At 44.3% G+C, this 14,691-nt stretch overlaps 2 protein-coding genes across 2 annotated transcripts in view; one reads left to right on the top strand and one right to left on the bottom strand.

Moving 5' to 3' along the window:
• Positions 1-14,015, bottom strand: part of LOC102943831 (septin-2) — a 92,690-nt gene extending 78,675 nt beyond the window's left edge. The window contains exon 1 of the mRNA XM_043529828.1: positions 13,766-14,015. The gene's annotated coding sequence lies outside the window, so the exon portion shown is untranslated. The remainder of the gene's footprint in view (positions 1-13,765) is intronic.
• Positions 6,909-10,705, top strand: CLDN5 (claudin 5). Its single transcript, XM_027817315.3, has one exon. It carries the CDS (start codon positions 6,979-6,981, stop codon positions 7,633-7,635), a length of 657 nt encoding a protein of 218 aa, XP_027673116.2. The 5' UTR covers positions 6,909-6,978; the 3' UTR covers positions 7,636-10,705.
• Positions 14,016-14,691: the final 676 nt, after the last annotated feature.

The raw sequence follows: 14,691 nt of genomic DNA, 5'->3' as shown, positions 1-14,691 counted from the left end.
GTGAGGACAACTTGAAGCTGCAGCAAAAACAGCATCTGTGAGCCAGTGGATCAGAAATAAAAAGTTACTACGGTTACTAAGGTTCTGTGGTTTTGTCTCTGGGGTGCTTCTGCATACTCATTTTTTATTATTATTATTTTTATTATTATTATTATTATTGAAACACACATGTAAAAGTGTTAAATAAAGGGCTCTGTCTTCATATAGATTTGTCTTTTAAAGTGTTTATTCCTTGACAAAACTTAATAATTTGTTAAAAAGTGGGGGGGAAAGCAGTCTTCGTATCTCTGATCCACTACCTCACAGACGCTGTTTTCGCTAACAGTGGCTTTGCTGCAAAAGCTTGCTGCTTCAGATTGTCCTCACTAAAAAATGACCAATGTTAGTCTAAAACATAGGGGGGAAACTTTTTTATCACTATAAATTACTTTTTTAAAGAGTTTGTCCGTGATTTTAACCCTGGGATGATTCTGCATGCCAATTTTTTATGGAAACGCATATGCAAAAGTGCTAAATGAAGGAATGGAGTACTTGTGGCACCTTAGAGACTAACAAATTTATTTTATTTATTTGTTTGTTTGTTTGTTAGTCTCTAAGGTGTCACAAGTACTCCTTTTCTTTTTGCAGATACAGGCTAACACGGCTGCTACTCTGAAATGAAGGAATGTTTCTTCAGATAGGCTTGTCTTTTAAAGTGTTTATTCCTTTACAAAACTTAATATAATTTCACTTGTATTTGTTAAAAAGTGGGGAAAGAAACAAACTTCTTATCTCTGCTCTTGGAATTATGTATGTGATTGGAATAACAGAGACTTGGTGGGATAACTCACATGACTGGAGTACTGTCATGGATGGATATAAGCTGTTCAGGAAGGACAGGCAGGGCAGAAAAGATGGGGGAGTTGCATTGTATGTAAGAGAGCAGTATGACTGCTCAGAGCTTCAGTATGAAACTGCATAAAAACCTGAGAGTCTCTGGATTAAATTTAGGAGTGTGAGCAACAACGATGATGTCGTGGTGGGAGTCTGCTATAGACCACCAGAGCAGGGGGATGAGGTGGACGAGGCTTTCTTCAGGCAACTAACAGAAGTTACTAGATCACAGGCCCTTGTTCTCATGGGGGACTTCAATCACCCCAATATCTGCTGGGAGAACAATACAGCAGTGCACAGACAATCCAGTGGAAAGTGTAGGGGACAATTTCCAGGTGCAAGTGCTGGAGGAACCAACTAGGGGCAGAGCTCTTCTTGACCTGCTGCTCACAAACCGGGAAGAATTAGTAGGGGAAGCAAAAGTGGATGGGAACCTGGGAAGCAGTGACCATGAGATGGTCAAGTTCAGGATCCTGACAAAAGGAAGAAAGGAGAGCAGCAGAATACGGACCCTGGACTTCAGAAAAGCAGATTTTGACTCCCTCAGGGAACTGATGGGCAGGATCCCCTGGGAGAATAACATGAGAGGGAAAGGAGTCCAGGACAGCTGGCTGTATTTTAAAGAAACCTTATTGGGGTTGCAGGAACAAACCATCCCAATATGTAGAAAGAATAGAAAATATGGCAGGCAACCAGCTTGTCTTAACAGTGAAATCCTTGCTGATCTTAAACACAAAAAAGAAGCTTACAAGAAGTGGAAGCTTGGACAAATGACCAGGGAGGAATATAAAAATATTGCTCAGGCATGCAGAAGTGAAATCAGGAAGGCCAAATCACACTTGGAGTTGCAGCTAGCAAGGGATGTTAAGAGTAACAAGAAGGGTTTCTGCAGGTATGTTAGCAACAAGAAGAAGGTCAGGGAAAGTGTGGGTCCCTTACTGAATGGGGGAGGCAACCTAGTGATAGAGGATGTGGAAAAAGCTAATGTACTCAATGCTTTTTTTGCCTCTGTCTTCACGAATATGGTCAGCTCCCAGACTACTGCACTGGGCAGCACAGTATGGGGAGGAGGTGACCAGCCCTCTGTGGAGAAAGAAGTGGTTCAGGACTGTTTAGAAAAGCTGGATGAGCACAAGTCCATGGGGCCGGATGCACTGCATCTGAGGGTGCTAAAGGAGTTGGTGGATATGTTTGCAGAGCCATTGGCCATTATCTTTGAAAACTCATGGTGATCAGGGGAGGTCCCAGATGACTGGAAAAAGGATAATGTAATGCCCATCTTTAAAAAAGGGAAGAAGGAGGATCCGGGGAACTACAGGACAGTCAGCCTCACCTCAGTCCCTGGAAAAATCATGGAGGAGGTCCTCAAGGAATCAATTTTGAAGCACTTCAAGGAGAGGAAAGTGATCAGGAACAGTCAGCATGGATTCACCAAGGGCAAGTCATGCCTGACTAACCTAATTGCCTTCTATGATGAGATAACTGGCTCTGTGGATGAGGGGAAAGCAGTGGACGTGTTATTCCTTGACTTTAGCAAAGCTTTTGATACGGTCTCCTACAGTATTCTTGCCAGCAAGTTAAAGAAGTATGGGCTGCATGAATGGACTATAAGGTGGATAGAAAGCTGGCTAGATCATCGGGCTCAAAGGGTAGCGGTCAATGACTCTATGCTTAGTTGGCAGCCGGTATCAAGCAGAGTACCCCAAGATCACTCCTGTGACCGGTTTTGTTCAATATCTTTATTAATGATCTGGAGGATGGTGTGGATTGCACCCTCAGCAAGTTTCCAGATGACACTAAACTGGGAGGAGTGGTAGATACGCTGGAGGGTAGGGATGGGATACAGAGGCATCTAGACAAATCAGAGGATTGGGCCAAATGAAATCTGATGAGGTTCAATAAGGACAAGTGCAGAGTCCTGCACTTAGGGTGGAAAAATCCCATGCACTGCTACAGACTAGGGACCGAGTAGGTAGGCAGCAGTTCTGCAGAAAAGGACCTAGGGGTTACAGTGGACGAGAAGCTGGATATGAGTCAACAGTGTGCCCTTGTTGCCAAAAAGGCTAAAAGCATTTTGGACTGTGTAAGTAGGAGCATTGCCAGCAGATCGAGGGACATGATCATTCCCCTCTATTCAGCATTGGTGAGGCCTCATCTGGAGTACTGTGTCCAGTTTTGGCCCCACACTACAAGAAGGATGTGGAAAAATTGGAAAGAGTCCAGCAGAGGGCAACAAAAATTATTAGGGGGCTAGAGCAAATGACTTACGAGGAGAGGCTGAGGGAACTGGGATTATTTAGTCTGCAGAAGAGAAGAATGAGGGGGAATTTGGTAGCTGCTTTCAACTACCTGAAAGGGGGTTCCAAAGAGGACGGATCTAGACTGTTCTCAGTGGTAGCAAATGACAGAACAAGGAGTAATGGTCTCAAGTTGCAGTGGGGGAGGTTTAGGTTGGATATTAGGAAAAACATTTTCACTAGGAGGGTGGTGAAGCACTGGAATGCGTTACCTAGGGAGGTGGTGGAATCTCCTTCCTTAGAGATTTTTAAGGTCAGGCTTGACAAAGCCCTGTCTGGGATGATTTAGTTGGGGATTGGTCCTGCTTTGAGCAGGGGGTTGGACTAGATACCTTCTGAGGTCCCTTCCCACCCTAATATTCTATGATTTTATGATCTTAACAAGCACAGTATAAAACAAACTGGTTATAATTTGATGAGAATTAGTGGCAAGTTTAGCACAGCTGCTGTGCTACATACTGGTTCCCAGCCATTGGTATTTCATATGAGTATCGTTACTTCAGGCTTTTGTGATGGGTACAGATTAGGCTTCCTCTCCGTCCCTGGGTGAGTCTGCATGCTGGGCCCTGATGTATCCTTGTGGCCTACCTCCCAAACAGTTGCATGTGCTCAAACCCTCAAGAGATCTTTGGCTCCTCCAGTCCTCAGCCTCAAGGCTGTGAGAAGCTGCACAAGCTTTCCCGCAGGTTTGAGCATATACAGTTGAGTGGGAGTTGCGGGGCACTGGCCGGTCTAGTTGACGTTTTAGGCAAATAAAAGGGCACAGTTGCTGTAAAGTTTGGGGATCTCTTGTGCTCTGTCCTATACCTTGGAATGTCTACTAAAGCCATTGGACACAGAACGGAATTAATTTCAACAACCAGAGGAGAAAAGGGCTGTGATTGCCTAAAAGGAAGCACAGATCAATTTGATGTTTCATGGGGGATGTTAAGTCACAAAATTACTATTTATAAACCATGTATTTGCAAACAAGCATCTGAGTTCCTTTTTGTTAAAACTCATGATGTTCTTACAGTTCAATGATTCATTAACAAATGATCATTAATGCCGTGACAGCTGTTGCTACTTACAGTTATGCGCCTAATAAATCTGACTCTATTCTTTCAACGTTTTTCTCTAAACAATCAACTAACTGTATCAAGGCACAAGCATGCAACATTCCCCCTATTCAAACATAAAAAATAATTCAAAAAAAAATTCAAAATGGCTGACGGCGCCTAACCTTGACACCAATGGAAACAGGAACAGAGAGCGGTATATAAGCCCAAAATTGGGCATGGAATCTTGTCAAAAAATATATGGTGATGAATGCTATCGAGCCATATCCTACTCACTGCATCTGAGTTCCTCGCCAAGGGATTTTGCAGGCAGCTTTACAAACAATGTGTGAGCCAATAAACACACTGATTGCAGGGATTATACAAGAGAATTTATTTGCAAGGATAATAGTTTTGGTAGTCAAAGAGTCCAATCTCCATTTTTGTCTCATAGTTTATGAATCAGCTAGTTAAAAAACACATAAACCATCTCTTTAAAGACATTGCCTCTCACCTGTATCTCTGCCACTTTGATTCCACTTCTATATTCCTAACAATTTGATCACATCAATATTCCATGTCAGTGGAAGCTTATTCAAGGAGTCCTATGCTGCAACAAGCTTTCCCCAATTAATTCTTAAACCAGAATATTCACAAGATAAATTTCCCCAAGTATTTAGGTGTCTTGACACTAGGTTCCATCTAATAAGCCATATAAATCAAAGTGGCAACAGCAAATCATGAAATCATATACCTAGATGGATTCCTTCCAATCAGCTAACATCAGTTCTCTTAGCACATAAACCAAAGGCTCTATGGATAAATCAGAAATCATATCATTGGTTTTAATTAATGCATTAGAACTAAAACGTCAAAGTTCTTGTCCATTGGATTAATGGTTGCATTGCTGGTGAAATCTCCTGTGAATACCCCCAACTTAACCCAGTCAAACTCTTTTTGTGCACTGAGCTCACTGTTGACACTCACATAACAAAAATGATCAAGTGAGTAATCAGTTAAATGTGTCTCCTTCAAACATGTAGGTCATCACTGGACAATGTGCATCTTTCCTTTCCTGTTGTCCTCCCCAGTATAAAACAGATTGATCTTCATGAATGCAGAAGTCTCTTCACCAGTATTTTAGCTAGAATATTAAAGTAATCATTGGGTAAAGAAACAGGACGAGAAGATTCCATGTATAACGTATAGCTCATTGTTCTTGGAGAAGGTTTCTCATAACTACATGTTGGCATGGAATTTGCTTAGACTTTTGTGCTGTACGCAATGTGTATTCAATGTTATGCCTTTTTTGGCAAATGCATTTAGTTCTTCGACTGAGGAAATGAACAATTCTGCACTGTTAGTCAAGTAGCCCAGGCTATTGTGCTTCTGCCCAGCGAGAGCTCAGTGGCCTCTCTTTGAACTTGCCACCATAGGCTTTGTCAATAAAAAACATCCCATCCCCTCATTATTTCTCTCAGCCTTCTTTGTAATTCTTTCTGTTGCTTGTTAAGGTTATCATCGTGTTGAACTACTGCTACCCTTTGCAAAAAGAAAAGAAGGACTTGTGGCACCTTAGAGACTAACCAATTTATTTGAGCATAAGCTTTCCTGAGCTACAGCTCACTTCGTCGGATGCATGAGAGAATTTCTTTGCAAGAATGAGTGAGCTGTAGCTCAGGAAAGCTCATGCTCAAATAAATTGGTTAGTCTCTAAGATGCCACAAGTCCTCCTTTTCTTTGTGCGAATACAGACGAACACGGCTGCTACTCTGAATACTACCCTTTGGTCATTTAGGAAGATCTAAGGTTTTCAGGAGCGATTAGAATGATCCAACCAAGAATGACATTTTGTCCAAGGACCCAAAGAAGAGCTCTGTGCAGTGGAAAGCTCCTCTCTTCTCTCACCAACAGAAGCTGGCCCATTAAAAGACTTTCCCTCACCCACCTTCTCTACTATCCTGGGACCAAACGGGCTACAACACAGCACCCCACATGTTGTCCCTAATCAGTAACAGCTGGGACAGCATCTCTGTGCTTTATGGACTACCAGGCCGAGATAACAGCAGCGGTTTCAGCAAGAGTCGGTTGTGAAAGGGACGATTTGCAAATAGTTCACGGCTGACGCCCAGCCAGACTAATCCAATGTCTGCGGAGCCTCTTCCACACAAACCCCTCGCAGCAGTGCGGGAAAGCGACTCACTCTAACAGCCGAGGGTGAAGTCCAGGCACGCAGGCAAGGGAAAGGAGAGGTCAGGTTCCCCTTCCCCCCCGTGCCAGAAAAGTGAACCCCGGAAGGGGTAACTGAAGTGACTTCATCTTCCATTGTGACGGTCACTTCCCTCTTCATCATGTGGGGCCCGGTCTGTCCCCATCCTGCGTCACTGTCACAATGCAAGAGCCGGCGTAGGCTCCCACCCACCCTTAACCACACAGGGGACCCCCCCCCCATGCCGCGGATCAGCCCCTGGAAGGGGAAGCTGCAGCGTCTGCAGCTGGCTCCTTTCCAGCCTCTTGTCCTGCCGCCCCCCCCCCCCCCAAAAAAAAACCAACTCCTTCCAAGCATTTGTCATTCACACGCGCTCCTGCTTCCTTCCACCCAGCCCCTCGCTGCCTGGGACTGGCCGGAGGCGGGCGGGGAGGGAGGGGCCCGCCCTGCGGCTTCAAATAGCGGGCCCCAGGCGGGCAATCGCCACCCAAGCCCGCTCCCGAGGCAGCGCGAAGCCACTGGCCTGTGAGCGCGGAGCCGCCGGTGAAGCCAGAGGAGCAGCATGAGCTCGGCAGCGCGGGAGATCCTGGGGCTGGGGCTGGGCATCCTGGGCTGGGTCGGGGTCATCCTGGCCTGCGGCTTGCCCATGTGGCAGGTGTCCGCCTTCGCCGACGGCCACATCGTGGTGGCGCAGACCACCTGGCAAGGGCTGTGGATGAACTGCGTGGTGCAGAGCACCGGGCAGATGCAGTGCAAAGTCTACGACTCCATCCTGGCGCTGGACCCCGAGGTGCAGGCGGGCCGGGCGCTCACCGTGCTGGTGGCCCTGCTGGGGCTGGTGGCGCTGATGGTGACCGTGGTGGGGGCCCAGTGCACCACCTGCGTCCGAGCCGGCAAGGCCAAGTCCTGGATCGTCATGGCCGGCGGGGTCCTGTACATCCTCTGCGGGGTGCTGGTCCTCATCCCCGTCTGCTGGTTCGCCAACATCATCATCAGCGGCTTCTACGACCCCAACGTGCCCAAGTCCAGGAAGCGGGAGATGGGGGCGGCCCTCTACATCGGCTGGGCGGCCACGGCTCTGCTGCTCCTCGGGGGCAGCCTGATTTGCTGCTCCTGCTCCTGCTCCGGGGACGGCGAGAACGCCTTCCCCGTCAAGTACTCGGCCTCCACCCGGCGGCCCACCTCCAACGGGGAGTACGACAAGAAGAACTACGTCTGAGGGGCCAGGGACCGAGCCGGGCTGCAGCTCCCCGCCGGACCCAGAGCAGCCCCTGGACCCTGCCCTGTGCCCGGTTCCCTCCCCGGGGATGCTTGAAATGGCTCCGGGGAGGCGAGCTCCGAACTGGACTGTGCGCAGGGCGCGGGACAAGACCAGCCCCGCTGCGCGCCTGAAGGCGCCAGGAGCTCGCCCCTGTTTGAGCCTTTGACAAACGTGAAACAAAAAGGACCACCGGCATGAATGCCGTCTCTCTTCCCGGCCCTTCTGCCTCCTCCGGGATGAGCGGTAAATCGGCCGGCTGGTTTGTTTTGAGATGTATGCTATGTAACCTGAACGCGAGTTAACCTGTCGCTGCAGGAATGTGGACCACAGAGCAGGGGCTCAGGGGTTTTTAAAACTACTTCGTGACTATTTACAAACCCGCACCTGCTTATTTCATTTGATTGTTATTGCTGCCCCAAAAATGACCTACGGGATTGGTTAGGTAGCGTTAGAGAATAAGATAAAGTCTCCATCCGATGGTGGAGAAATGAGAACTCCCTTAAAACAAAACTTCTTAAGCAGCGACTTCATCTCCCTAGCCATAGCAGCAGGAGGAATCAGCCTTCCCTTCCTGTAATTTTTTTAATTTAAAAAAGCTTAATTCTGCTGTTGTAATGTGCTGCCTTGCCGCTGTACAGACCCGAGTGAACACATGGCTAATGAAATTAACTAACCTAAACTCTGCGGGCCATCAGTCTAAGCAGTTAGGACGATTCTGGTACAGGATTTTACAGAACTATTTCAGAACTCAACACTCCTTATTTGTTAACCCTGGTTTTTAAATAAAAACAAACAAGATTGTCTATATTTTATATGTATATTTTTATATTCTGGCTGCATGTTTTGTTATTGTAAAGATGTCCGAACTATTTGGGGCAGGAATAGGTGACAGCCAACACTGGAATTTGGTAATTAACAACCAGTGTCTGGTTGTTTGAGACAAACTTTGGAAGGAGATGGGGTATGCTGGGGCATCATGCACAGCTAACAAATTGTTCTCCCATTTTGGGTCGAGAACAACCCTTAGTGCATAGGAGTTTATAGTATAATGTATCTGCAAAAATAAGAGAGGAGTTTGCATCTGTTAGTGCATCAAATGGCTTGTGCTATCAAACATCTTTTCCTAGGGGCAGGTGCCCTGAACATTCCCCCAGTAGGACTTTGTCATCGCTTCCTTCAAATTTGAACGTCATGGGTGCGATTTGGCTTTTTTAATGGATTCTTTTACAAGACTTCACATTTTTATGTCTCTTATCAACTGATCTGTGTGATGATAATGAATTGTGCCACTATTACACTAACTTTCCTCATAAAACATTTTCAGGCCTGTCACATTTTCTTAAAAAAAAAAAAGACCTTTGGGTTGAAATGTCTTTTATTTATTTTCTTGTAAAGAAAATACCTGCATCTGACTTATTGTAACAGTGGTGGGTTTATTTGTTTTTTCATTATTTAAGGAATTTTTTCAATTTGTTTGAAATAAAATTTAAGTTCTTTTTAAAGATTCAAACTAACCTTGGTCTTAATTCCTCAGTTTAGACAATTAGCCTCTGCCCTGCTATGTTTGAAGAAAATTGGTTTAGAACAATCATGGACTGGGATCTTTGATTTTCCTCTAATTGGGACAGTCCTTCAGGTATAGACACTGATCCATGTACACCTGAAGCACTGGGCATTCAAATACAATGTAAGATGAGTTTTAACCTTGATTGCTCTGTACTCTCAGGCCAGCCAAGCATCCCTCCTCCTTAATCCATTCGTAGTCTATGTTTACTTGAATATGAAATCATTATAGCATACAATGTGTACTTGCTCTGGCACATGCTTTGCATGCACAATTTGAAATTGGAAGCATTAATGGTGAATAGAATATGGTTGGGCCAAGTAGGCTTCTTCCGATGTCACTTTACAAGTAATGTAAAGGACTCAGCAAGGTCTTGATTGCCGTCTTACTGAGTCCGTCTTGCTGCCAATATCAAATTTTGTGTGCTCAGCAGGGGCACAATTTAATGTGAAAATGCATCTGTTTGGTTTTGCAACAGCAGTTAAATTTACTAACACCATTCTTTATTTTAAAAACAAACAAAGAAATGCAAAAAATTCTTAACCTGATATTATGGCTGAGACTTTACATGCAATAATCAAGAAATGCTAGGTTATGGCTCCCATAGCCACCATAACTTTTATCACCAGGGGAGGAAGGATGACTAATTTTCGCTCCACAACTTGGGATTTCCTGACTTAGATGTATGTGAAACAAGGGATTAGGAACTGAGTAAGTGTGACAGTTCCTAATGCAAACCCTAAAAACAATGACAAAAGTTCGAGGCCATGTGACAGTACTCTTATACCAACTCAGCACACTTCTACCGACCCTGATGGACTCCGTAAGGAACTACTTTCTGCCTCCAACTAATAAGGAAACACTCTACACATTAGTCTCCCTCGCAGTATAACACTAAAGCTTAATTACAGCCTAATGGTTCCATCACAAACGTATAATATACATGTGTATGTCAACTCTGAATATTTGCCATTGTTGCTGAGACTTGTGATTTAACTGGATCCGTAGTTTTGCAATAGGGCTTCATCCATATTGTTCTTGCTTTGCTTAGTAAACATAAAAAAGTGGTGGTGTCAATACACAGAGGCTTGAGAAACTAGGACCTTGATCCTGCAAACACTTATGTATGTGGTTAACATTAAGCACAAGATTAGTCCCATTGGAGATAAAACTTCATGCTTAAACACAAGCATGTTTGCAGGATCTGAGCCTATGTGATCATTAAGCAAACTCCATATGTGTAGAATTGTTTCCTCAGTAAAGAGGTGCAGTTCTTAAACTGTCAGTGTCTTAAATGAGAGCTACAATACTGTTATTGTGATGTAATATGTGATTTTGGTACAAGAGTGAAATATTCTGTGTTTCATCTTTGCAACTTTTGTTTGTAAACATTGTAACCTTATAAACTGTAAATGTATTTAAATGTGTACATTTTGCAAGAAATCTACCAAAACTGGCTTGTAATTTGTGTGGTGTCTTATTTGTGTCCTTTAAAAAAAAAACAAAAAATGAGAATACGAATCCCCATACTAACTCCAGAAAAGGCAATGGGGGTATATCTGGGCTTGTCGTTATCATTTCCCCTCGCACTGCACTGTCACTCTAATTAATCTAACTATGGTTGATCCCCTATGGGTAACGAAAGGAGTTAACAGACCTGCAGTCCTTACTCATTTTCCTCAGGCAAAACCTCATTGACTCCAACGGGAATTTTCCCTGAGCCAGGAAAAAAGCCCCAATCCTGCAAACACGCCTGTATCTAGCTTTATCATGTGAGCAGTCCCACTCATGAGGGTAAAGCTGTGTCCATGTGAAAGTGTTTGTGGACTTGAGGCCTAAATAAACAAAACAAGATTTGCACTCTGACCAGCAATATTTTGAACAACCATTTTTGGTACTGGCATTAAGTATCAAATAGTTTGTGTTTTCCCCTTGAACCAATCTTATAAAAAATCAACACCTTATAGGGAAACTTGCTTTAAAAGAGCAACCTTCTAGAAGCATAGCTAGCTGTACACCACCATAGGGCTGCATCCACTTAAAAGCAACATCTGAAACAATTACTGTAGCCAGACCTCTTATATGAAAAAAGTGTTACTTCTGTGCATGTCTCTCACTAAAAACAGCATCATTCTGCCAATAATGGGCCACATTCTCTGCTTATGTGAGTGGACAAAATTCTCCTGAAAGACTGGAGCTGAGCCCTTTTACACTAACAAAAAAAACTGGCCCACTTCTTCTGAAAGTTTCTTTATTCTGAATCTTATGGCTCTACGTCCCTTGATGGGCTTTCCTATGCCAGCCTTTATAAAATAACCTGGGAGAACACTAGCAGTAATGTCATTGGAGCTGGAATCAGGATAAAAGCCTGAGGTTTGGATGCTTTTTATTTCTACATAGAGTCACAAACAAAATAAAAATCATAACAGCACTGGAGAAATAACTGAAGACGTTAGAAAGTCCTGCTTTAATCAGAATGAGGTTTGGGCCTGATCCTGCCAGGGGCTGACTGAGCACTTCCAGCTCCCAAAGTTTAGGTCTGGGGCCTTTGTTTTTGGAAAAAAAATTCAGATTAAATTTGTGTTTCTGACAAGCACTCAGCTATTTGACCTCAGAGAACAGGCATGACACGGGCAGCAGCAATGCAAGATGTGTTTAAATTGCACCTCCATGGCTGAGACAGATCACAGATGGATCACCCCTAGTGGAAAGTGGGCAGTTTCTTCTCTATGGACTGTTCAGTTCTTAGCCTCGCTGCTGGAACTGCTAACAAAATGAGTAGTGGTCGTTGTAGGTTTTGTGACAGAAGCACCTTAGGAAATGGATCAAGAGCCACCAAGTCATTTCACACAGGCCCCTGAACAGCCATCAGGTTGTAACAACTTCAACTCACTGTAACAACTTCGAATCCAGGCTCAGTGGACCTGATCCAAAGCCTGTGAAGTCTATGGAACCATTCCCATTGACTTTCATGAGCTTTGGATCAGGCCCAGGATGAGCTGGTACCTTAAGAGTGGGACACTATTACCAATCCTCTTTGCCACTCAGTTTCTACTAAGTGTATCTGAGCTGAAAAAAGGACATTTCGCAAATGCTGTCAACACAAACATACAAAAGAAATGAATGTTCAATGAAACTCTACATTCTTGTGATTAGTGGGGACCTTGCCCAGGTTCTAGCCTTGTCAGGGAGTTCATTCAATACTTTACAGACTTCGTCAAATAATCCCATTGTTTGGACAGGCTGTTGCTTAAAAAAGAAAACATCTTCAAAGAATGCATTTTTCAGCATTCATGCCAGCTATGTTGAGATTAACAAAAGCTCCTCACCACCCTCTCATTGCCTTCCACATGCTGGGCTGGAGAAAAGGTGTCTCCCTGCTTGGCCTTTGTCTGCTAAATCAGGGGTTCTCAAACTTTATTGCACCGCAGCCCCCTTCTGACAACAAAAATTACTACACGACCCCAGGAGGGGGAGACCGAAGCCTGAGCCCACCCAAGTCCTGCCAAAGCCCAGCCCTACTACCCCAGGCAGGGGAGGCCAAAGCCCAAGGGCTTCAGCCCCAGGTGGGGGGGCCTGTAACCTGAGCCCCATGACCCAGCACTGAAGCCCTCAGGCTTTGGCTTCAGCCCTGGATAGTAGGGCTCCAGTTTTGACCCCAGGCGGTAGGGCCTAGGTTTTGGCTTTGGCCCTAGCAAGTCTAATGCCAGCCCTGGTGACCTCATTAAAATGGTGTCACAACCCATTTTGGGGTCCCGACCCACAGTTTGAGAACCGCAGTTCTAAATGAACTAGTAGAGCTATGAATCTGAATGTCAGCTATAGTTCATACCCTGCAAATGTAGTTAGAACCCATCTGTGCAAAGAGGGGAAATGCACCAGGCAGGAGGAAAGGGAAACTCAGTCAGTCACGTTTGCTATAGGATGTTTAAGAAATATTTCCCTTTCCTGCACAAAGATATATTTGTCATGCATCTGTTCTTCGGGATGTACTGAAGCCTTTTACACTCCAAGGGAGGAATTAGTTCATGCCCACAGTTTTCTTTATACAGCTATTCCCATGTTAAAACCTGACCACTGAATGTTACATAGTTTGTCCTTGGTTTTTTTTTTTTTTTTTGTCCATCTCTAAAGTCCCAAGAGCAAGTAAGTAGTGCACCCTACTTTATTCTCCAGTCTAATTTGTCTTTAAAACCCACCTTGCTCTAAACAAGCTGAGACCTGTTACAGCATCCTAAACATGAAATCAGTCTCCTGTCTGTTCTCTTTACTTGGGAAATGCTGAAAGATGCAAGATTCAGTTTCAGATTGGACCCACAATGCATCACTGAAGTGAAATGAAGAGCCCTCTACTTTAACTTTGTATGCAAATCATCACTAATAGGTACATCTCTTGGGTGTCAGGGTTTGCTTTTGTAACTCTGCTTGGTAAAATGTAGCAAATACTTCTGCCAAATTAAACAAATCAGGAAACATTACAGCAAGTACATTCTGTCTTCAGGTCAAGAATTGCATTCAACTTACCTGTAGTCTGGTTGTGGTTAGGCAAATCCTTTCGAAGACAGAGCCTCAAAAGGACTCAGATTTATGTTCTGAAAGTGACTAGATTTTGTCAATCCCATTTTGATCAGACTTTTGTGTGTGTGTGAATGAGACTTAATTCCAGTCTGTTCCTTGCTGATTCTCTGCAGGAGGGGGCTGCCTGTCTGGAAAACTCCCTTTTCTTCTAACTGTAGCTCTCAATTACAAGAAAAGGACAATTTCAGCCACTGCGTCATTGATAAAGCTTCCCATGGCAACAGTGGTCAGGCTTTGAGGTTGCTTGGCTACTCAAGCCTTGCTTTACCTTTTCTTTTTCTTAAACAGATTGAGAGAGTCTGCCATGAATCACTTTAACAACTTGCTTTGTCTTTGGCATTTTAGAAGTTTGTTTACAACACTGAGCTTTTTTCTCTCCCATAATCCTTCGTGCATGTTACACAGCTTCAAACCAAAGTTATGGCAGGAAAAGGTCATAAGTGCTGTGAATTAACCTAAATGGTTGAAAACATACATATTATGTGAAAGGCATGCTGATGCATTCCACCCAGGGCTCCTAACCAATCTTCTCATTACATGGGTTTCCTGCTTTTCCTTAACCCATCATAGGCTGTTATGGGATGTTGTGTTTGCCACACTGAAGAGTATCCTCAACTGAATTCAAATTTTAGGCTGCAAAACTGCCTTCATCAGTTCAGGCCAAGAAAGTGTGCTGTTTGTGATTTAGAAAGTGCAAAGGAATTGCCACAGATCTGGTTATATGACCCGGGGCTTCTGCTGCTTCAGTATCATGGTCTTGTGCACATAGACACACAATCTATCTATCATAAAGAATGGCGATATTGCACATACACTGATTTTTTTGGGGGGGGAGTTGTTGGATACTGAATTCCTTTTTAAAATCTCTGAAA

The sequence above is a fragment of the Chelonia mydas genome, chromosome 15 (assembly GCF_015237465.2).
Source record: "Chelonia mydas isolate rCheMyd1 chromosome 15, rCheMyd1.pri.v2, whole genome shotgun sequence".
Taxonomy (NCBI): domain Eukaryota; kingdom Metazoa; phylum Chordata; order Testudines; family Cheloniidae; genus Chelonia; species Chelonia mydas.
The sequence above is the reverse complement of the archived record's forward strand: the minus strand, read 5'-3'. Positions and strand labels throughout refer to the sequence as shown.